This window comes from Balaenoptera ricei, chromosome 1 (genome assembly GCF_028023285.1).
Source record: "Balaenoptera ricei isolate mBalRic1 chromosome 1, mBalRic1.hap2, whole genome shotgun sequence".
In the NCBI taxonomy this organism is placed as follows: domain Eukaryota; kingdom Metazoa; phylum Chordata; class Mammalia; order Artiodactyla; family Balaenopteridae; genus Balaenoptera; species Balaenoptera ricei.
In genome coordinates this window covers 137,739,546-137,764,066 of record NC_082639.1, presented here as the reverse complement: position 1 = coordinate 137,764,066, position 24,521 = coordinate 137,739,546, and the positions used below count along the sequence as shown (strand labels likewise).

The 24,521-nt window shown below is 35.1% G+C and overlaps 1 protein-coding gene across 6 annotated transcripts in view; it reads left to right on the top strand.

Annotated features, from left to right (window-relative positions):
* The window catches only part of COP1 (COP1 E3 ubiquitin ligase), a 267,664-nt gene that overhangs the window by 88,342 nt on the left and 154,801 nt on the right, over nt 1-24,521 (top strand). For 5 of the 6 annotated variants that reach the window (XM_059937005.1, XM_059937022.1, XM_059936996.1 and 2 more), the window contains one exon: nt 6,415-6,472. The exons of the other annotated variant lie outside the window; for it this stretch is intronic. In XM_059937005.1, the coding sequence (XP_059792988.1) occupies nt 6,415-6,472 (58 nt within the window). The remainder of the gene's footprint in view (nt 1-6,414; nt 6,473-24,521) is intronic. 6 annotated transcript variants of the gene reach the window in all.

Genomic DNA, 24,521 nt, shown 5'->3' with positions numbered 1-24,521 from the left:
TTTTCACCATTGAGGACGATGTTGGCTGTGGGTTTGTCATATATGGCCTTTATTATGTTGAGGTAAGTTCCCTCTATGCCTACTTTCTGGAGGGTTTTTGTCATAAATGGGTGTTGAATTTTGTCGAAAGCTTTCTCTGCATCTATTGAGATGATCATATGGTTTTATGTAATTTTTTTGAACCCAATATTTTCATTTTTTAATTTTAATTTTATTATTTATTTATTATTATTTTTAAAAATATTTATTTATTTATTTATTTATTTGTCTGCTTCGGATCTCAGTTGCAGGATCTTCGTTAGGGCATGCGGGATTTTAAGTTGTGACATGCAGGCTCTTAGTTGCGGCATTTGGGATCTAGTTCCCTGACCAGGGATCGAACCCGGGTCATCTCCATTGGGAGCGTGAAGTCTTAACCACTGGACCACCAGGGAGGTCCCAAGCCCAATATTTTTAAAAGCCAAACTGTATATTGCTGAAAAGGCCATTGAAATCACCGATGTTTATTTGTATAAAATTTGTTGTAATATCTTGTTGAAATTCTTACAAATACCACAAGATGAGTAGTAGTACTGTCTATTCTAATGAGTCCGAGACACTGTAGAAGAAAAGATTTCATGTTAATTTTCAATTGAATTTTGCATCAAAATCAGGAAATTATTACTGTCCTAGAGAATTGCATTTGCAAAAGTTGTAACTGTCAGAGTAACATACATATGTGTATTAGGTACTGTTTTGTAATTTACGTGTATTATCTCATATAGCCCTCAGAATAAATGCCGTGTGTCCTTTTCATTTTACAAATGAAGTAAATTGAGTCATAGAGATGAAGCAATTTGCCCAGCCTCACATAGTTAGTAGCATAATCAGTATTCTAAAGCAGACATCCTTACTCTGGAGCCTGTAAAACCTTGGGAGGTAAAACGGTTTTGGAGATCATCGAGTTAATAAAAAAACATCAGAAAGAAGATCAATAGAAACTTATCGTTCAAAAATGGCAGGGCAGTGATTCTTCAAGAAGAGAAAACATGTCACTTTGGCAGTCTTACATAAGGATTCTGGAATTATACTGCCTGGGTTCAAATTTCAATTCCACACCTTATTAGTTAGCAGTTTGACCTTAGGCAAGTTTATTATTAACTTCTGTACACCTCAGTTTTCTCATTATTAAAATGAGGATAATAATACCAGTCTTGACTGCTAAAATGTGGTAATACATGTAAAGAAATGAAAGAATAATACCTGACATATAATAAGCACTCAGTAGATGGTAGCACTCAATAGATGAGTCATGTTGATTTTGTATGATTTGTTTGAATAGTTTTGTCAAATGTTAAAGGGTATGTGGAATTAGAAAGGAAAAATCAAAACTGAAGAGTGATTTCTAGTATCTCCTGAGGTGTCTGCAAAACTGGGGCCACGAAAATTTTGGTTTTTTAGTAAGTGGCGTTTACCATTAATTTGAAATTCAATGCTTCTATGTTAAGTAAGTGACAGAAAAGCATTATTTTGAGGAGAGCAAGGGATTTAGCTTTCATCTGTTTATAATACTGGGGATTACTGCCTTGGTAGAAAGGCAATAAAATAGTCACAAACTTTACTATTTAAAAAAAATTAAAGTCATATTTGGTTTTAATTAGTCATTATTAAAATTTATAAGTCAGATTATTTTCATGTTACACGTTTCTCACGTTGCTCAGTTTTGGGAAACTGGTTCAGTAATTTTATGTAGAATACTGGAAAGGAAGGGGGTTTGGCAGTAGCCCCATATTGTTTATTGAATGTAGAGTTTATTCTGTTTTAAGTTTATACTAATGGAAAAACAAATCAGTGACAGAAATTAGTCTAATTTCATGTGTGTACACAGATTTTTTTTTTTGGTTCATTCAATTCCATTATTTATTTAAAAACCTCATAATGTTATTTTCTTTATGTTCAGCCTTAAATTATCTCAATACATTTTATTTTGCTCACATATTAAAATCCTCTATCATTTAATTAATTTTGTGCCTATTGGTATTTGAATATGAATTATCCTTTTTCAAGTAAAAGCCCAGTCTAAAACTAGTTACCCACTATTTTTACCAAGAGTGAAACACTGTTTTCTCTTAGCTTCCTATTCATTATAGATATAGCTTATATGTGAAATTGACTTAACAGTCTTTTTTTATTATTTATTTAAACATATTTTTTATTTCTTTTTTTTAAATTGAAGGATAGTTGATTTGCAATGTTGTGTTAGTTTCAGGTGTACTGCAATGTGATTCAGTTATATATATATATATATATATATATATATATATATATATATATACACACACACATGCACACATATATACACAAATACACACATAAATACATATATATACACACATAAATACATATACATATATATATATATTCTTTTTCAGATTTTTTTTCCCTTATAGGTCATTACAAAATAGTATAGGTCCCTGTGCTGTACAGTAGGTCCTTGTTGATTATCTATTTTATATATAGTGGTGTGTATCTGTTAATCCCAAACTCCTAATTTATCCCTCCCCCCCATTTCCCCTTTGGTACCATAAATTTGTTTTCTATGTCTTTGAATCTGTTTCTGTTTTGTATATAAGTTCATTTGTAAAAGTCTATCTTTTAATTACAAAGTATATCTTTGTCTTTGGAAGCAAATAATTTAAGTGACAGTAAGTAGTTTTTTGACATCTACTTGCATAACTGTGAATTTCCCTTGTAACTTGGATTAACAGCTGTATAGTTTTCATATGTTTTTAGCTGAGCTCCTCGTTGTCACTAGCAAGAACATTAAGAATTTTTTTATCATCTTATTTTCCCCATCATGAATAAAGTGTATTATTCCTAACTCAGTTTTAGTTACTATCTTGAAATTTTCTTCTTGCCCTTGCCATTTTTGGTGGCTTTATTTTTATAATTTATTTGAAATAATTTCAAGTTATTTATTTGACATGTATTTGAAATAATTGATGACTCATATTTATAGGTTGCCGTTTTTTTCACTTTTCTCCTTAAATTATGTCTATGAAGTGGGTTGGGCTAATCCAGGATTTCCTCACTCTTCAGTTGTAGAATATGATGTGCCTAGGGAGCATAGCATTGTGGTTCAGTGTAGACTCTAGAACCTGACTGCATGGCTTTGAATCCTAACTCTGCTATTGGCTAACTTTGTTAACTTGGGCCAAATGTATAATCTGTCAGTGGCTGAGTTTCCTCACTTGAGAAATGGGAATAATAATAGTGTCTACCTGAGTTATGAAGCTTAAATTACTCAGGTCAGTGCCTAGAGCATGGTAAATGCTCAATAAATGATAGCTATTAATATTGCTGTTGTCATTACCATCTGTGGATTGTCGCTAACTCAGAGATAAGAAGTTGAATAGCACCAGAATCAAGAGAACCCAGCCCAGGCAGTGCTTTCTAATATTCTCTTCTAATCATGTTACTTTATACACACATAGAAACACACACACACACACACGCACACACACACACATTTTAAAAAGCAGAATTAAAGGGATTTATTTTCTCAGATTGCTTCTGTTGCAGTTGTGTATGCATTAATAAATTTTCTTAGTGAATAAGATTAAGATCTGAAATAAAATAAATTTCAAACTCTGCAGTTATTATTAATAAAATACCATTTAATACCTGTAATTTCAATACCTTCAACAATCTGATGAGTACTATTTTTAAACATGTATTTGAAATGTAGTGTTATCTCACTATATACACTGATATATCAATATCATTGTTCCAGCCTGCAGTCAAAGAAGTCTGAATTACAACACCATAAAATAATTATATCTAGAAATAGTTCTGTTCTGTCAACCTCTAAATGTGCAGCTTAATAATTTTATTAATGTTTATACAGATAATAGGGAATTGGGTTTCATTAGTGGAAGGAACACAGATTTTTTTTTTAACATCTTTATTGGAGTATAATTGCTTTACAATGTTGTGTTAGTTTCTGCTGTATAACAAAGTGAATCAGCCATATGCATACATATATCCCCATATCCCCTCCCTCTTGCGTCTCCCTCCCACCCGCCCTATCCCACCCCTCTAGGTGGTCACAAAGCACCAAGCTGATCTCCCTGTGCTATGCAGCTGCTTCCCACTGGCTATCTATTTTACATTTGGTAGTGTATATATGTCAGTGCTACTCTCTCACTTCGTCCCAGCTTACCCTTCCCCCTCCCCATGTCCTCAAGTCCATTCTCTACATTTGCATCTTTACTCCTGTCCTGCCCCTAGGTTCATTAGAACCATTTTTTTTTTTTTTTTAGATTCCATATATATGTGTTAGCATACGGTATTTATTTTTCTCTTTCTGACCTACTTCATTCTGTATGACAGTCTCTAGGTCCATCCACCTAACTACAAATAACTCAATTTCATTTCTTTTTATGGTTGAGTAATATTCCATTGTATATATGTGCCACATCTTCTTTATCCATTCATCTGTCGATGGACACTTAGGTTGCTTCCATGTCCTGGCTATTGTAAATAGTGCTGCATGAACATTGTGGTACACGTCTCTTTTTGAATTATGGTTTTCTCAGGGTATATGCCCAGTAGTGGGATTGCTGGGTCATATGGTAATTCTATTTTTAGTTTTTTAAGAAACCTCCATACTGTTCTCCATAGTGACTGTATCAATTTACATTTCCACCAACAGTGCAAGAGGGTTCCCTTTTCTCCACATCCTCTCCAGCCTTTATTGTTTGTAGATTTTTTGATGATGGCCATTCTGACCAAGGAACACAGATTTTTGAATGCATGGCATTTCCTCATTTTTAGCCCTGTTAGTCCCTGGTTAGAGTATACTGAAAATAGCTTGTGATCCTGTCATATCAATTCATGACTCTGTGCAAGGAAAGTGAGCATTGGTTATATTTCATCAAAAGAAATTCATTACAAGATTGTGTTAATTCTTTAATTTGTAGTATAAGTGCTTTGAAGGGTCTTTCTTACATAAGTCTTACTATAGGAATGGTTAAGAACACAGTGAATATCTATTATTATGTATTGCTTTATAAAAAAAGACTACTGTGAAGACAGTTGCATCTCATTTATTATATTTTTGAAAGCGTAAGGTTGTATGTTATTGACGAACTTTATTAAGGGTAAAATTTATTGAACATCTACCGTTTTTTGGCATTGTACTGAGAAATTAACCCACTTAACTTAAATCTTATACCTCTCTGAAGTATCTTACTCATTTAGCAGATGGAGAAGCTAGAGGCCAAATAAGATCAATAACTTGCCCAGAGTCATTTAGCTGCTAACAGGTGAAATTCAAACCCACTCTGTACTCTTAAGAGTGCCTCTCATATTATAACCTTTGTGATTATTTGAGTACTGAAGTGAATAATGATTTTGTATATTTATGTAAAGAGACACACTGAAATTAGTATACTTAATTCCTTAATTTCATTAGGGTAGACAAAAATATAAACATTTCTATAGTAGAAATAGGGAAGAATTTTTAAAAATGTAAAAAACTGATGATCTGTCATGGTTGATGTATAAGTTATATCATTTTCAGGTGTTAATAGTCCTCGTAGGCTAATTTATTTAAAGAAGGGTAGGAGATAAGAGTGAAGTGATAAGATAGATATGGTAAGATAGAACTCTTAGGAAGAAAAGCTAGTCGGGACTTCTAGAGGTTTTTCTAGGGTTAGGTAGGAAAATGCACAGAGAATATAATCAAATAGAAAGAGCCAATAGAGAAAGTAGATTATGTTCCACTAGGGCAGAGGTAATTAGAATATAGATTTTGGGTTATAAAAGAAAGATTAATTGGTATTTTACCATTTCTTCCATTCCTTTGATAGTTTTCTTTCACGCGAGGTGATTATTATAACATTTTGGAGCTTGAAGGGACTCTAGATATAGCTAGAGATAGCTAGTCTCCACTCATCTCACTTTGCAGATACGGAAACAGTTATTATAAGGTATTTGTCCAAGGGCAGTAGCTCTAGTGTCATACAGGATCTGTTAACCATAGCTTTTGATTTCATGCTTGTGCTCTTTTCCCAACATTCTAAGTCCTCTTTTCCTTAGAGTTCAAACAGCTTATTAACCTATCTGAAAATGAAATTGTAGGAAATACTTCTATATATACACCTATCTTATGATTATTCCCTACTGACATTCTTTCAAGGTGGGTATATTTAAGGTGGTGGGATGAAGGGGTAAATTGTTTAAATATTTACTAATTTTTTGTTTATGAGGTATGTATTTATTTGATGTCTAATTAAATTATTGGTAATAAATATTTTCTTTGCTTAGAAATTAGAAATATTGGATTTATATATGATATATTTTAGATTTACTTTTTTTGTTGCTAAGAGAATGTAAAAACTGAAATCACATTTTTCTTTCTTCATTTTGCAGTAGTATTATTGATTCCACAGAATACAGCCAACCTCCAGGTTTCAGTGGCAGTTCTCAGGTAAATGATACATCTAACAGTATGTTCTAGTGGTACCATAAATATAACCACCTGAGTTGTAAAATCACAGATGAGTTTACTGGAATGTCCTGTCATAAAGACAGCTGTTTTGAATGCTGTGGCATTGATTAGGACTTGAATAGCTCTGATACATAATCAGATATATATTTGCTCATCACTGAGTTAAAAAATTTTTTTAATATACTGGTAACATCAGACCTTGAGAGGAAGGAAATACCATAAGAGGAAATTATGAGTAATCAGGGCATTGTTTCTCTCAGAGATAGGAAAGTTGTAATTTATTGATGAATTACCCATTATTATGTTGAAACATGTAGCTTTTCTGTGGAAAGTAAACTACAGGCTTGAGTAAAATAGACTCTGGCTTCTCCTTTTCTTTAATTAATTGTATGATTATTTTGATTTTTACTGTCTTCATCTCTGACTTGGGGATGCTGATATTTGTCAAATATAATTTTTAGGCCAGACTTTTTTTTTTTAATTTTTTTTTTTTAACTTTTCACATTGAAATAACTTCAGACTTAGAAGTTACAAGAATGGTAAAAAATAATTCCTTTATATACTGTATGCAGATTATCCAGATATTAACATTTGATCACATTTGCTTTATCATTCTCATTCTGTCTCTCTTTTACATATACACACATAAAATTTTTTCTTTGGATGTTTGAGCAGGGTACAGACATAATGTTCCTTTATCTCTGAATACCCTAGTGTATATTTCCTTAAAAACAAGGATATTGTCCTATGTAATCACAATATAACTTTAAAATTCAAGAAGTTAATGTTGATATGGTGCTATTATCTAATCCCTATATCTTACTCAGTAGATTTTACAAATTGTCCTTACAGTATCCTTTATAATATCCTTTTTTCCTTAAAAGGAAAAAAAATAAGGCATGTTCATTTGTATATTCATTTTATGTGATAGTGCAGTTATTTTTATCAAAGTGGAAAGAAAATTCTTTCGGATCATACAGCTTTTATTTGTGTTTTTCTTTCCCCACTACTTAAATAACTGCCTCTATTACTTTTATGGTTAGTTTGTGTAACTACTCTGTATATCCTGTGTTATCTTCAACTGCATGCTTGGATTTGGCCTATTGTTTTTTTATGGTAAGTTTATAGATTGGTTTGTATCTGTTTCTGAACAGCCATGAAAGCACCAGATCTAGGTGTTTTTTTAATAAGACAATGGGATATATCAGGAGAAATTTTTAAGAATTAAATTGAAACATCCTTAAGAACTTGAACAGGAAAAGCAGTCTCTGAACCTGGAAACAGGCTTGGCATTCACAGCTGGGCCTTGATGTTCTCCTTTTAAACATAATCTCACAGAACATCAACATCAGACATAGTCACTCTGGGACGGTGATGAAATGAAACAAAAACCAAGATCGCTTCATAAACTTATTAAGCACATACAAAAAGAAGTCACTGTGCAAGCCATATAAAATACCAAACACACCTCTATCATGGCTAATATGAGCAGTTGCTGTTTCTTTACTAATTACAACTTTAGTCTCGCTGTAGTTTTCTGTTCGTCTAGGTAAGATTTATTAAGGTACTCAATCACAGAATTATCCCCACTTCTTGACAGTATCCAATCCAGAGCAAAGCCTTACTTCCTTGAACCCTCCCCCAAATCACTTAACATGGGCCTATATCCTATAAGTAGTTTGTAACATCCTTTTACCTTAACCTGTAGTGTGCTGTATTCTTCGCTGCAATGAGCAATAATAAAATTTGTTCAACTACAGGTGTGTTCCTATTGCTGTTTGGCTGCAGGGCTTTGACAAAGTCTACATGGAGGAACAGAGAAGATTTTCTACTATTGCCATTTATAGAACATTAATATGGAATTTCTAGCAAATTCCATAAGCTAGAAACAATAGAAATTGAATAGAAAAAAAAAAAGCAATCAGAATAGTGGGTTTTTTTTTTTTTTTAATTTTTACTGTTTGCATATAATAAAGGAGACTTCTGGTTTGAGATCGTACACTAAGCCAATGTAATCCCTCCAACCTCCACCCACTAGAAATCCCATTGACATATTGCTATCCTCACACTGAAAACTTAAAAAGAATTTATAAAGATAAAAAGAATACTTAGGAAGTCTACCTAACATGTGAGTCACTGTATGCAGAGCAAAAGCGTGCTTTTGGGTGAAGTAGTCTGGGTCTCTCAGGAGACTCCAACCTTAGTATCTGCTGGAGGACAGGGAAGTTGCTGAGGAGGAAAACCTACTAGTGCTTATGGGATAGAACTAATATAACATATTGTGCCGAAGTCCTGAGGCTTCATTTCTAGGTATACTCTTTAGAAGAGACAGACTTAAAACAGATTGACACAGAAAGACTTGAAAACAAAGGAGTAGTTGAGGATAAGCCTGGCAAATATAAGAATGGTAAGGAATACAACAAAAACAAACAACAAAAAAGGAAAGAAAAGTACAGACCAAAAGTTCCAAAGTAGAACTCAAGGAAAAAATCATAGAAGATAGATACAGGTTTTCACATAATGAAAGGTATAATCCCACAAAGTAGTAGTAATTTGTGTGACATAATATAAAGCATTGGTATTTATATAAAGCAAAACCTATTAGAAATTTTCAAAAATTGATTAAAAGTTAAACATGGTAAGAGATTTTAAGGTATAGTCGTCCTTCAGTATCCATGGGGGATTGGTTCCAGGAACCCCTGCAGGTACCAAAATCCAAGGTTGCTCAAGTCCTTGGATAAATTGGTGTATATTTGCATATAACCTGGGTAGCACATCCTCCTATATACTTTGTCATCTCTGGATTACTTGTAATAACTAATATAATGTAAATGCTATGTAAAAAGTTTTAAATATAATGTGAATACTGTGTAAATAGTTGCCAGTGCAGCTGCAAATTCGTTTTGCTTTTTGGAACTTTCTGGAATTTCTTCTTCTTTTTTTGGGGGGGGTGTGTCTGTGGATTTTTTTTTGTCTGCGTTTGATTGAATTTTTAGATGCAGAACCTGTGGATATGGAGGGGCTACTGTATAATTCAAGAAGTAATTAAAGTAGAAATAAAAGTATTTAGGTAACATTTATTTTGCATTTACTATTCATGGACATTGCTCAATGAACTTTACATATATTAACTACTTTAATTCTTAGAACTTCCTTATGAGATAAGTACTATTACTATTATTTTCTATTTTATTGAGGAGGAAACTAGGGCAAAGAGAAGTTAAGGAGGTTGCCCAAGGTAATATAGCAGAGATTTTAACTCAGGCATTATGGCTTCAGGGCAGGTGCTTTTAAATATTAATTTATTCAACCAAAAGTTTTATTGAGTACATCCTATTTACCAGACACTATTATAGGCTCTGGTTATTGAACAAAAACAAAACAGACAAAATTTCGTGCTGTAGGGGCTTCCCTGGTGGCGCAGTGGTTGAGAATCTGCCTGCCAATGCAGGGGACACGGGTTCGAGCCCTGGTCTGGGAAGATCCCACATGCCGCGGAGCAGCTAAGCCCATGAGCCACAACTACTGAGCCTGTGCGTCTGGAGCCTGTGCTCCGCAATGGGAGAGGCCACGACAGTGAGAGGCCCGTTCACCGCGGTGAAGAGTGGCCCCCACTCGCCGCAACTGGAGAAAGCCCTCGCACAGAAACGAAGACCCAACACAGCCAAAAATAAATAAAATAAATTAAAAAAAAAAATTCATGCTGTAGCCAAACTTTCATTCTAGTTGGAGAGATACTAATAGTAATAAGAATAGATTACCTTTGAACAAAGAGGAGGTGAGGGAGCAAGCTATGTGAATATCTCCGGGAAGATCTAGGCTGAGTGAAAATAAGTACATAAGCCTTAAGGTACAAGAATGCCAGACACAGTCCAGAAGTCCAGTATGGCTGGAGAGGAATGAGGAAGGAGGAGAAAAATAGAACTGAGGTAAGAAACATGACAGAGGCCACTTTGGTGCATGATTTTCTTACGTCATTATAAAGACATTGGATTTTTTCTTTGTTTGAGATGAGTCAAACTTGGTTTAATAGGTACTTGTCTCACTTTATACTTTGCATCAAGGGATATACATTATTTATAGTAATCTTAGAGCATTTAGAAAACTGGATTGATTCTAAAACAGAATAAATTGTACCATTTACATTCTCTGAATCAGAACCTCAAATAGATAACTACTGAGACAATCTGGAAGAGAGTAAACTAAAGACTTCTCTTAATACCTTTGTGTTAAAGAGTATATAGACATTGCTAAAAACAATTCAGAAAATAATGCTAGTGAAAATATTATATATCAAAATTTATGAAATTTTGGTCAGAATTTTCCTAAAAAATTGTATCATTAAATGAATTCATTTTTAGATACAAATAAAAATAAATGAACTAGGCATTGAACTCAAGAAACTGGGAAAAACTTAAGATAGCAAATGTAGAGAGAAATAAAAAAGATACTGTATGTTACAATATATAATTGAAATTGGCTATTATAATATTGAGTAGATTAAAATAACTTAGTGCTGATGCATATTAATAAAAATAGCAGTCTTAATAAAATGTGTAATTTTCAAGGAAAATAAAAAATATTAAAATAGGTTAAAGCAATTGTTGAACATTTTGAATAGACCAATAACCATAACTTAATGTGATTCCAATTAAAAATTCTCAAGAATATTTTTTAAAGGTCGGTAGAGAGTGTGCCCAATTGACTTTAATGGTTATTTATAGAATGAATGCTTCAGAGGTATAATAATTACAAGGGCATTTACCCATTAAGTTATTATAATGTATTCTAAGACTGCTGTAACAAAAGGGGCACAATAAAAAATGTAAAATCTAACTGAAAGGTAATTAAGAGTTTACCCTGTGGTGAAGGTGGATATGTAGATCAGTGGTGAAAGGGAAGGGTTTTTTTTTGAATTTTAGTTTATTTATTTTTTTATAGAGCAGGTTGTCATTAGTTATCCATTTTATACATGTTCGTGTATATATGTCAATCGCAATCTCCCAATTCATCCAATGCCCCCCCCCCCAGCCACTTTGCTCCCTTGGTGTCCATACATTTGTTCTCCTCATCCGTGTCTCTATTTCTGCCCTGCAACCCAGTTCATCTGTACCATTTTTCTAGGTTCCACATATATGCATTAATATACGGTGTTTGTTTTTATCCTTCTGACTTACTTTGTATGACAGTCTCTAGATCCATCCATGTCTCTAAAAATGACCCAATTTCGTTCCTTTTTATGGCTGAGTAATATTCCATTGTATATATGTACTACATCTTCTTTATCCATTCGTCTGTCGATGGGCATTTAGGTTGCTTCCACGACCTGGCTATTGTAAATAGTGCTGCAGTGAACCTTGGGGTGTATGTGTCTTTTTGAATTATGGTTTTCTCTGGGTATATGCCCAGTAGTGAGATTGCTGGGTCCTATTGTAATTCTATTTTTAGTTTTTTAAGGAACTTCCATACTGTTCTCCATAGTGGCTGTATCAGTTTACATTCCTAAATTGCAACAATGCAAGAGGGTTCCCTTTTCTCCACACCCTCTCCAGCATTTGTTGTTTGTAGATTTTCTGATGATGCCCATTCTAACTGGTGTGAGGTGATACCTCATTGTAGTTTTGATTTGCATTTCTCTAATAATTAGTGATGTTGAGCAGCTTCTCATGCACTTCTTGGCCATCTGTATGTCTTCTTTGGAGAAATGTCTATTTAGGTCTTCTCATTTTTGGATTGGGTTGTTTGTTTTTTTAATATCGAGCTGCATGAGCTGTTTATATATTTTGGAGATTAATCCTTTGTCCATTGATTCGTTTGCAAATATTTTCTCCCATTCTGAGGGTTGTCTTCTCATCTTGTTTATAGTTTCCTTCGCTTTGCAAAAGCTTTTAAGTTTCATTAGGTCCCATTTGTTTAATTTTGTTTTTATTTCCAATACTCTAGGAGGTGGATCAAAAAAGATCGTGCTGTGATTTATGACAAAGTGTTTTCTTCCTATGTTTTCCTCTAAGAGTTTTATAGTGTCTGGCCTTACACTTAGGTCTTTAATCCATTTTGAGTTTATTCCTAGCTATTTTATTCTTTTTGTTGCAGTGGTAAGTGGGAGTATTTCCTTAATTTCTCTTTCAGATTTTTGGTCATTAGTGTATAGGAATGCAAGAGATTTCTGTGCATTAATTTTGTATCCTGCAATTTTACCAAATTCATTGATTAGCTCTAGTAGTTTTCTGGTGGCATCTTTAGGATTCTCTATGTATAGTGTCACGTCATCTGCAAACAGTGACAGTTTTACTTTTTCTTTTCCAATTTGTATTCCTTTTATTTCTTTTTCTTCTCTAATTGCCATGGCTAGGACTTCCAAAACTATGTTGAATAATAGTGGTGAGAGTGGACATCCTTGTCTCGTTCCTGATCTTAGAGGAAATGCTTTCAGTTTGTCACCATTGAGAATGATGTTTGCTGTGGGTTTGTCATATATGGCCTTTATTTTGTTGAGGTAGGTTCCCTCTATGCCCACTTTCTGGAGAGTCTTTTTCATAAGTGGGTGTTGAATTTTGTCAAAAGCTTTTTCTGCATCTATTGAGATGATCATATGGTTTTTATTCTTCACTTTGTTAATATGGTGTATCCCATTGATTGATTTGCATATATTGAAGAATCCTTGCATCCCTGGGATAAATCCCACTTGATCGTGGTGTATGATCCTTTTAATGTGTTGTTGGATTCTGTTTGCTAGTATTTTGTTGAGGATTTTTGCATCTATGTTCATCAGTGATATTGGTCTGTAATTTTCTTTTTTTGTAGTGTCTTTGTCTGGTTTTGGTATCAGGGTGATGGTGGCCTCATAGAATGTGTTTGGGAGTGTTCCTTCCTCTGCAATTTTTTGGAAGAGTTTGAGAAGGATGGGTGTTAGCTCTTCTCTGAATGTTTGATAGAATTCACCTGTGAAGCCATGTGGTCCTGTACTTTTGTTTGTTGGAAGATTATTTTGTTTTGTTTTGTTTTTTTAAATTTTTTATTTATTATTTATTTATTATTTATTTTTGGCTGTGTTGGGTCTTCGTTGCTGTACGAGGGCTTTCTCCAGTTGCGGCGAGCGGGGGCCACTCTTCATCGCAGTGCGCGGGCCTCCCACAATCGCGGCCTCTCCCGTTGCAGAGCACAGGCTCCAGACGCGCAGGCTCAGCAGTTGTGGCTCACGGGCCCAGTTGCTGCTCCGCGGCATGTGGGATCCTCCCAGACCAGGGCTCGAACCTGTGTCCCCTGCACTGGCAGGCAGATTCTCAACCACTGCGCCACCAGGGAAGCCCTGTTGGAAGATTTTTAATCATCGTTTCAATTTCATTACTTGTGATTGGTCTGCTCATGTTTTCTCTTTCTTCCTGGTTCAGTCTTGGAAGGTTATACCTTTCTAAGAATTTCTCCATTTCTTCCAGGTTGTCCATTTTATTGGCATAGAGTTTCTTGTAGTAGTCTCTTAGGATGCTTTGTCTTTCTGCGATGTCTGTTGTAACTTTTCCTTTTTCATTTCTAATTTTATTGATTTGAGTCCTCTTCCTCTTTTTCTTGATGAGTCTGGCTAATGGTTTATCAATTTTGTTTATCTTCTCAAAGAACCAGCTTTTACTTCTATTGATGTTTGCTATTTTCTTTGTTTCTATTTCATTTATTTCTGCTCTGATCTTTATGATTTCTTTCCTTCTACTAACGTTATGTTTTGTTTGTTCTTTCTCTAGATCCTTTAGGTGTAAGGGTAGATTGTTTATTTGAGACTTCTTGTTTCTTGAGGTAGGCTTGTATTGCTATAAACTTCCCTCTTAGAACTGCTTTTGCTGCATCCCATAGGTTTTGGATTGTCGTGTTTCACTGTCATTTGTCTCTAGGTATTTTTTGATTTCCTCTTTGATTTCTTCAGTGATGTCTTGGTTATTTAGTGAAGTATTGTTTAGCCTCCATGTGTTTGTGTTTTTTACATTTTTCTCCCTGTAATTGATTTCTAATCTCACAGTGTTGTGGTCAGGAAAGATGCTTCGTATTATTTCGGTTTTCTTACATTTACTGAGGCTTGATTTGATGTGATCTATCCTGGAGAATGTTCCATGCGCACTTGAGAAGAAAGTGTAATCTGCTGTTTTTGGATGGAATGTCCTATACATATCAGTTAACTCTATTTGGTCTGTTGTGTCATTTAAAGCTTGTGTTTCCTTATTAATTTTCTGTTTGGATGATCTGTCTTTTGGTGTAAGTGAGGGGTTAAAGTCCCCCACTATTATTGTGTTACTGTCGATTTCCTCTTTTGGAGCTGTTAGCAGTTGCCTTATGTATTGAGGTGCTCCTATGTTGGGTGCATATATATTTATAATTGTTTTATCTTCTTCTTGGATTGATCCCTTGATCATTATGTAGTGTCCTTCCTTGTCTCTTGTAACGTTCTTTATTTTAAAGTCTATTTTATCTGATATCAGTATTGTAACTCCAGCTTTCTTTTGATTTCCATTTGCATGGAATATCTTTTTCCATCCCCTCACTTTCATCCTGTATGTGTCCCTAGGTCTGAAGTGGGTCTCTTGTAGATAGCATATATATGGGTCTGGTTTTTGTGTCCATTCAGCAAGCCTGTGTCTTTTGGTTGGAGCATTTAATCCATTCACATTTAAGGTAATTATCGATATGTATGTTCCTATGACCATTTTCTTAATTGTTTTGTGTTTTGTTTTTGTAGGTCCTTTTCTTCTCTTGTGTTTCCCACTGAGAGAAGTTCCTTTAGCATTTGTTGTAGAGCTGATTTGGTGGTGGTGAATTCTCTTAGCTTTTGCTCATATGTAAAGCTTTTGATTTGTCTATCGAATCTGAATGAGATCCTTGCTGGGTAGAGTAATCTTGGTTGTAGGTTCTTCCCTTTCATCACTTTAAATATGTCATGCCACTCCCTTCTGGCTTGTACAGTTTCTGCTGAGAAATCAGCTGTTAACCTTATGGGAGTTCCCTTATATGTATTTGTCATTTCTCCCTTGCTACTTTCAGTAATTTTTCTTTGTCTTTAATTTTTGTCAATTTGATTACTATGTGTCTCGGCGTGTTTCTCTGTGGGTTTATCCTGTATGGGACTCTCTGCACTTCGTGGACTTGGGTGGCTATTTTCTTTCCCATGTTAGGGAAGTTTTTGAGTATAATCTCTTCAAATATTTTCTCAGGTCCTTTCTCTCTCTTCTTCTTCTGGGACCCCTATAATGTGAATGTTGTTGTGTTTAATATTGTCCCAGAGGTCTCTTAGGCTGTCTTCATTTCTTTTCATCCTTTTTTCTTTATTCTGTTCCATGGCAGTGAATTCCACCATTCTGTTTTCCAGGTGGTCACTTATCCGTCTTTCTGCCTCAGTTATTTTGCTATTGATTCCTTCTAGTGTATTTTTCATTTTAGTTATTGTATTGTTCATGTGTTTGTTTGTTCTTTAATTCTTTTAGGTCTTTGTTAAACATTTCTTTCATCTTCTCAATCTTTGCCTTCATTTTTTTTCCGAGGTCCCGGGTCATCTTCAGTATCATTATTCTGAATTCTTTTTCTGGAAGGTTGCCTATCTCCACTTAATTTAGTTGTTTTTCTGGGGTTTTATCTTGTTCCTTCATCTGGTACATAGCCCTCTGCCTTTTCATCTCATCTATCTTTCTCTGAATGTGGTTTTAGTTCCACAGGCTGCAGGATTCTAGTTCTTCTTGCTTCTGCTGTCTGCCCTTTCGTGGAGGAAGCTATCTAGCTGCTTGAGCAAGTTTCCTGATGCGAGGGACTGGTGGTGGGTAGAGCTGGCTGTTGCTCTGGTGGGCAGAGCTCAGTGAATCTTTAATCTGCTTGTCTTCTGATGAGTGCAGCTGGGTTCCCTCCCTGTTGGTTGTTTGGCCTGAGGCGACCCAACACTGGAGCCTACCCATGCTCTTTAGTGGGGCTAATGGCTACTCTGGGAGGGCTCACGCCAAGGAGTACTTCCCAGCACTTCTGCTGCCAGTGTCCTTGTCCTCACGGTGAGACACATCCACCCCCTGCCTCTGCAGGAGACCCTCCAAGACCAGCAGGTAGGTCTATTTAGTCTCGTATGGGGTCATTGCTCCTTCCCCTGGGTCCCAGTGTGCACACTACTTTGTGCTTGCCCTGCATGAGTGGAGTCTCTGTTTCCCCCAGTCTTGTCGAAGTCCTGCAATCAAATCCCACTAGCCTTCAAAGTCTGATTCTCTAGGAATTCCTCCTCCCGTTGCCGGGCCCCCAGGTTGGGAAGCCTGACGTGGGGCTCAGAACCTTCACTCCAGTGGGTGGCCCTCTGTGGTATAAGTGTTCTCCAGTTTGTGAGTCACCCACACAGCAGTTATGGGGTTTTGATTTTATTGTGATTGCGCCCCTACTACCGTCTCACTGTGGCTTCTCCTTTGTCTTTGGATGTGGGGTATCTGCTTTGGTGAGTTCCAGTGTCTTCTTGTTGATGATTGTTGAGCAGTTAGTTGTGATTCCAGTGCTCTCGCAAGAGGGAGTCAAAAGGGAAGATTAAGTAAATTATGAAGTGTTAGCCAGGATACCATTTGCAGGAAATTTAGCTTTCTGTTTTATCTGTTACTGTAAGAGTCCAGGTCAGCTAAATAATGATTTAAATAATAATAGAACTATAGAAAAAAAGCGGGCTGTATATAAGAAAGCACCATAAACAAGCTTTTAAACCCAAACTGGGAAAGGTTTTGTCAGTTGCTTCACATTGCTTCAAAATGAAAAAAGTTTCTTAAACCAATTTCATTCTTTTGATGAAAGCTCCAAAAAAATTTTTTTTAAAAATATGAAGAACATGGGGGAAAAAGGCAAATTCAGATGGTCAGCTCACATATGAAATAATACTCAACTTCCTAAATAATAAAAGCACAATATGAAGTAGTATAAGGTACCAAAGAAGTCAGCTAATAGGTATGGCTAAGGATGTTTCAAAATGGGAACTCTTCTTACTTGCTGTGTGCATGTACATGTAGTGTTGAGGGTGGGATGGGGGACTGAGAGAGGGGGAAAAGGGGAGGGGGGAGAGAGTTGATAGTCTTCCAGGAAGACTATTTGGCGATATATACACATGAGAAATGCTAAAAATGTGTGATTTGGTAGTGATAAACAGGAATTTCTTATAAGAAATGATTCAAAGTACTATGTAAAGATTATATACCAGTATTATTTATAAAAGCAAAAATTGTAGAAAAATAAATATCCCCAATCATAGTAGAATAGCTATGGAAACTATGGTACAGCTATCGGGTATATTATTCTACTGCTCTTAAAAATAATGTTTATAGTTGAAATTGAATTGAAAAAAATGTTAACAATATAATGTAGGTGAAGCCAGAAACAGTTTTTTTATACCACTGAAGTTTTATAATTGCCTGTTCATCTTGCTTTAGAATTTTTATATAAGCTTAGTACAATTAGTAAAATCAGGAAATTTAATGTTAATGCAATATTATTATCTGAGATAGTGTAGTTAAATTTCAACAATTTTTCCACTAATATTCTTTTATAGCAAAAGAAAAAAATTTTCCTTCTCCAGTATGAATCCAGAATCACTGGTTACATTTAGTTGTCATGTTTCTTCAATCTCCTCTAAATTGTTATAGTTCTTTAGTTGTGCATGATGTTGACGTTTTTGAATAGTATAAGTTATTAATTTTGTAGAACTTTCCTTAATATGAGTTTGTGTGATATTTCCTTATAACTAGATTCAGATTATCCATTTTTATCAGGAATACTACAGAATCGATGTGGTATCCTTTGTTAGTTTGTCGTATCTGGACCCATATGATATGAGTTTGCTCAGTACTGGTGATGTTAACTCTGATCACTTGATTAAGGCGGTGCCTGCCAGATTTGTCCACTGTAAATTTACCATTTTCTCCCATTTGAGCATCTATTAATAAATCTTACTTGAAATAATTATTAATGTGTTTTGCCCAAATGATAATTTTTAATTCATTTTTTTCTTCCACATTTATTTTTTTAACTTTTTTATTGAAGTATAGTTAATTTACAGTGTTGTGTTAGTTTCAAGTATACAGCAAAGTGATTCACATATATATATGTGCACTTTTTCAGATTCTTTTCCATTATAGGTTATTATGAGATATTGAGTATAGTTCCCTGTGCTATACAGTAGATCCTTGTCATTTACCTATTTTATATAGAGTAGTTCGTATATGTTAATCCCAAACTCCTAATTTATCCACCCCCACTCTCGTGCTATCCCCTTTGGTAAACCGTAAGTTAGCTTTCTATGTCTGTGAGTCTATTTCTGTTTTGTAAATAAGTTCATTTGAATCATTTTTTTAGATTCCACATTTAAGTGATATCATACAGTAGCATCTTTCTCTGTCTAACTTCATTTAATGTGATAATCTCTAAGTCCATCCATGTTGCTGCAAACGGCATTATTTCATTTTTTTTAATAGCTGAGTAATACTTCCACATTTATTCGTTAGCATTTCTACTGAAAGGATCTTTCCCTCCCTCCCTCTTTGTTTGTTTATATGGTTATGGAATCATGGAGTTTTAATTTTTTCTGTTAATCATTTTGAACTCAGATTGTTCCCTGTTTGTCTAGTTGGAACTCCTTCAAGCTGATTTTCATTTTCTTATCATTCTTTAAGTAACTTCTTACATTCTTAGATGACAAGATATACCAGCATCATTTTGTACTTACCTTGCCCCAGTCCTGGAATCAGCCATGTATCCAAGAAGCCCTGTTTTCTTTTAATGGAGAATGGTATTTCAAAACAAATATCTGGGTTTTAAGTGTGCTCATTGCACTTAGAGCGTCATTGCTTGTAGGCCTTCTCAGTGGACAGAGCTAGGAAATATGTATATCTGTATATATAACATATTATAATATGTATCCATTAGTTATGTATTAATCACCTTAAGTGTTTGATGAAAGGACTCACAGGAATCAAGCAGTTTATACTTCTGGAACTTCATTATAGGCAAAGGATATAGTACAGCCAAGCGGAAGAAGAGTACTCATTGAAAGGGATATGAAGACTTTAGGCACAGTCTTCTTTGTCCTTCTACCACCGAGTCACAGAGGAATTGCTTTGTCTCCAGGTTCAGAACCACTACTAGCTTGCATCTCAAGCACCTTAGTAATGGGAAATTCAAATTTGGCTTGAGGTCAGATCTCTTATTTTAAGCTAGTCACATGGGCAGTGCATTCTAGTTACGTGACCAGCCATTAAGTTACAGGCTCCACTGAAATCAAGTGAATCATAAATTTGCTTATTATTACTAAACAATGCTGACAGACTGATACAGTCTGCTCCCGAACAACTCACAGGCCCATGGTTATGGAATATCATTTATCTTTATTTAGTACATTTTGTGGGCTTCCCTGGTGGCGCAGTGGTTAAGAATCTGCCTGCCAATGCAGGGGACATGGGTTCGAGCCCTGGTCTGGGAAGATCCCACATGCTGCGGAGCAACTAAGCCTGTGCGCCACAACTACTGAGCCTGTGCTCCAGAGCCCATGAGCCACAACTACTGAGCCTGCGTGCTGCAACTACTGAAGCCCAGGCTCCTAGGGCCCATGCTCCGCAACAAGAGAAGCCACCGCAATGTGAAGTCTGTGCACCACAACGAAGAGTAGACCCCACTCACTGCAACTAGAGAAAGCCTGTGTGTAGCAACGAACGACCCAGTGCAGCCAAAAATAAATAAATTAAAAAAAAAAAAGAATTGTTAAAAAATAACACAACATTTTGTAATGTAGGTAAGAATCAGCTGTTCTGGAGATAACCATGTGGGCAATACAGACTAGCTGAGATTAGTCTGTGCTATTCAGTTTATGAACATAATATTTATGTAATCAAATATGTAAATAACATGTCTGTGTTTCTGTATCTGTCATAAAAGCTATGAGTTCATACTGATGAGCTCTCATTGCAGTTCACTATCACAGGGTTCGTTGTAGCTTTACATTGTACCCTTTATATATCTCTAATTCTCTTTTCTGACAGAAACCTAGCTCTCATTATCAAAATACATTTTACTTATTGTCATAGTCTTACTCTCTCTCTCTCTCTCTATATATATATATAAACTAGTATGGAAATTACTAAGAAAACAAATCTACTAACTAGTGATAAATATTTATTTAAATTTATTTTTGTCTTTAGTCTGAGAGAATATAGTGTGAAAATATAGTGTGTTCATAGTTTACTTGGTTTTGATTGTTAATTTTCATCAGTATAAACTGTGATATTTCTTTGAAATACAGTTGAGTTCATTCGCTTCTGTTTGTGTTCCACCCCACCCCATTTTTATGACATACAGACTTTTTTGAATATGTGAAATATTAACCTGATTCTAAAAGTCAGAGCTATGCAAAAAGTCATACTCAATAAATACCACCCCTCCAACCCTTCTACCAATTCCCATATCCTTTATCTTTTCCCACTACATTGTTTCTTAACCCCTGTTGGTAACCAGTTTTATTAGTCAGGTTTTCATGATACATATGAATATTCTCTTATTTCTTTTTTCTTACACAAAGGGTAGCTTTCCTAGTGATTCTCTGCTGCACTTTGCTTTTTTATTTTAACAATTTATCATGAAAACAAATCCACAGAAGTTCATAGAACTCTTTCTCATTGTTTTTATAGCTGCATAGGATTATTTAATCAATTTGTTACATAAAAACAGGTAGTTTACATTATCTTGTAATTACAAGTAGTGCTGCAGTGATTAACTTGTGCATATGTATTTTCATATTGTTGGACAGTGTATCTTCAGTGTAAATTCCTAGACGTGCGGTTTCTGGGTCAAAGATGTAGATGGATGAATGGATGGATGGATGGATGGATGGACGGATGGAGAGACAGAGATTGATATTGCCAAATCATCTTCTTCCCCCAAATAATTGTACCAATTTTCATTTTCCCCAGCAATATATGAATGTGCCTGTTAGAGTCTTTCTCAGAGCCTCTCTAGAAGAATGAGTTTTACTTTAAAATTTTTGCCCATCTGTCAAGTGAGAAATACATCTCATGATAGTTTTATGTTTCTGTAATTATGAATGAAGTTGAACAAACATCTTATCATATGATTACTGGTATATTAATATACTTATTAGTGGATTATGTATTCATATTTCTGGCCTATTTTTTCTATAAAGTTTTTCATCTGTTCAATTTTTAAGATTTGACGGTATATTAAGAATATTAGCCCTTTATCTGTGATAAATGTTGCCTATATTTTCTTGTTTTTTTTTTTGAAACTGTTCAAAATTTTTAAATTATTATTTAAAGTTACCAATCTTTTGTTACCTCTGGGTTTTGAGTCATAGTTCAAAATGTCTACCTGTAACTAGGACATAGAGAAATTTACCCATGTTTTCTTAAAATACTTGTCTCATTTCATTTTTTACATTTAGATTCCTCTTCTGTTTGGAGTTTATTGTTGTGTATATTTTGAGGTGTGGATCTAATTTTATCTTTATCCAAATGTCAGTTGTCCCAGCCCACTTTTTAAAAATCTATCTTTGATCGAGTGTTGTGATATGCAACCTTTCTCATATCAAAAGTTCTGTGTGTAAGATGGATTTATTTCTGGTCTTTCTCTTCTGTCTGCTGACGTGTTTCTCTTTTCACTGTCACCTCTTTATGGTATGTTTTAATGTCTGATAGAACTAATTCCTCCAACCCCCCAGCACTTCTTTTTCAGTGTTTTACAGAATATTCTTTCCTGTTGGTTTTTTCACATGAACTTTATTATTTTTTAAATTTTATTTAATTTATTTTATTTTTGGCTGTGTTGAGTCTTCGTTGTTGCACGCAGGCTTTCTCCAGTTGCAGCGAGCGGTGGCTACTCTTCATTGTGGTGTGTGGGCTTCTCATCATGGTGGCTTCTCTTGTTGCGGAGCACGGGCTCTAGGCACTCGGGCTTCAGTAGTTGTGGCTTGCAGGCTTAGTAGTTGTGGCTTGCGGGCTCTAGAGTGCAGGCTCAGTAGTTGTGGCGCACGGGCTTAGTTGCTCTGCGGCATGTGAGATCTTCCCGGACCAGGGCTCGCACCCGTGTCCCCTTCATTGGCAGGTGGATTCTTAACCACTGCACCACCAGAGAAGCCCTCACATCAACTTTAGTATCAGTTTCTCTAGCTGCATAAAAAAGCTTCTTGGTATCTTTATTAGAACTGCCTTTAACTTATAAATTACCTTAGGGGGAATTGATATGTTTTTGATATCAAGTTGAGTCTAGGTTTTATTTATTTCTTCATAAGTTTATTCCTAAGTTCCTTTAGAGTTGTAAAAATAAATTTTTAAATTTTGAGATAATTGTAGATTCACATGCAGTTGTAAAAATTAATACAGAGAGAGCCCATGAAAATTCCCTGGTGGTCCTGTGGTTAGGACTCCATGCTTCCACTACTGGCAGCCTGGGTTCGATCCATCCCTGGTTGGGGAGCTAAGATTGCACAAACTGCGTGGTGCAGCCAAAACAAAACAAAAAGCATTAAAACAAACAAACAGAGAGAGCCCATGTACCATTTACCCAGTTACCATAATGGTAACACACGAACAATATTGAGTTTTCCAGTCCATGAATATGGTATATCTTTCCATCTATTTTGGTCTTTTAAAAATTCCTCCTGGCAGTGTTTGTGTTTGTAATATAGAGGTCTTCCATGCTTTCATTAAATTAATTTCTAATTCTTTTTGATGCTATTATTGATACAATTATTTTACAATTTTTATTTTCTAATTTGTTGTGAATATATAAACATACAATTGATTTTTGTACGTTAGCCTTGTTTCTTCTTAGCTTGCTAAATGTATTAATTTTCTTTCTAAATTTATTAATTCTAGTAGTTTTGTAGATTCTCAGGAATTTCTATGTAAAATCATATGATCAGCAAAAAGATACTTTTACCTTTTCTAATCTTTGTGTGTTCTCTTCTGTTTCCCCTCACCTCTTCCCCCTTTTCTCCTGTCCTTCTTCCCTCCCTTCCTCTCGTCTCGCCACATCTCCCTTCTCTTCTTTTCCCTCTTTTTCCCTCCTCTTTCCCCCTTATACTTCAACTTATATGTTAGCTCTACATTTTGGTAGATGCCCTTTATCAAGTTGAGGAAGTTTCCTTCTGTTCCTAATTTGTTGAGAAATTTGAACATGTATAGGTGTTGAATTTTGTCAGATGCTTTTTATGCATCTCTTGAAATTTTTTTTTTAATTTAATTTAATTTATTTTTTTATACAGCAGGTTCTTATTAGTCATCCATTTTATACACATAAGTGTATACATGTCAATCCCAGTCTCCCAATTCATCACACACACCCCCCCCGCTGCGTTCCCCCCTTGGTGTCCATACGTTTTTTCTCTACATCTGTATCTCAATTTCTGCCCTGCAAACCAGGCAGAAATTTTTATATGGATATCTCCTTTATTCTGCCCACTTGATGAATTGCGTTGATTGATTTTCTAATATGAAAACAACCCTGCATTCTTGGATTGAACTCCATTTAGTCACGATGAGTTATTCTTTTTACGTGTTGTTGAAATTGATTTGCTGTTATTTTGTTGTGGGTGCTTGTTTTCATGAAGGCACTTATTCCCCTTCTTCTTTCCTTCCCTTCCCCAGTGTCCTCGTTGGGTTTGGGTATTACAGCTATGCTGGTCTCAGAAGACAAATTGGGAAGTGTTTTCTGAAAGAGTTTGTGTACAATTAATGTTATATCTTCCTTGAATATTTGGTAGAATTTTCATGTAAAAGTATCTGGGCCCTCTCTTCTGACGTATATGCTGGTTTTCGGTGTATTTATTCTGTCTTATTCTTGAACCCCATAAATTAGATATTATAATTAATGTATGTAAACAATATTTAAAATCACTTACTTGGTTACTAGTTTCCTTGCTTCTCTTTCATTTTGTGTCTCAGACCTTCTGGTTTGTGTTGTTGAACTTTTCAATTACATGGTTTCAGAAATTTTTTAAGAAGTAGCTTATTGGTGATAAACCTTGTTTTCATTTACA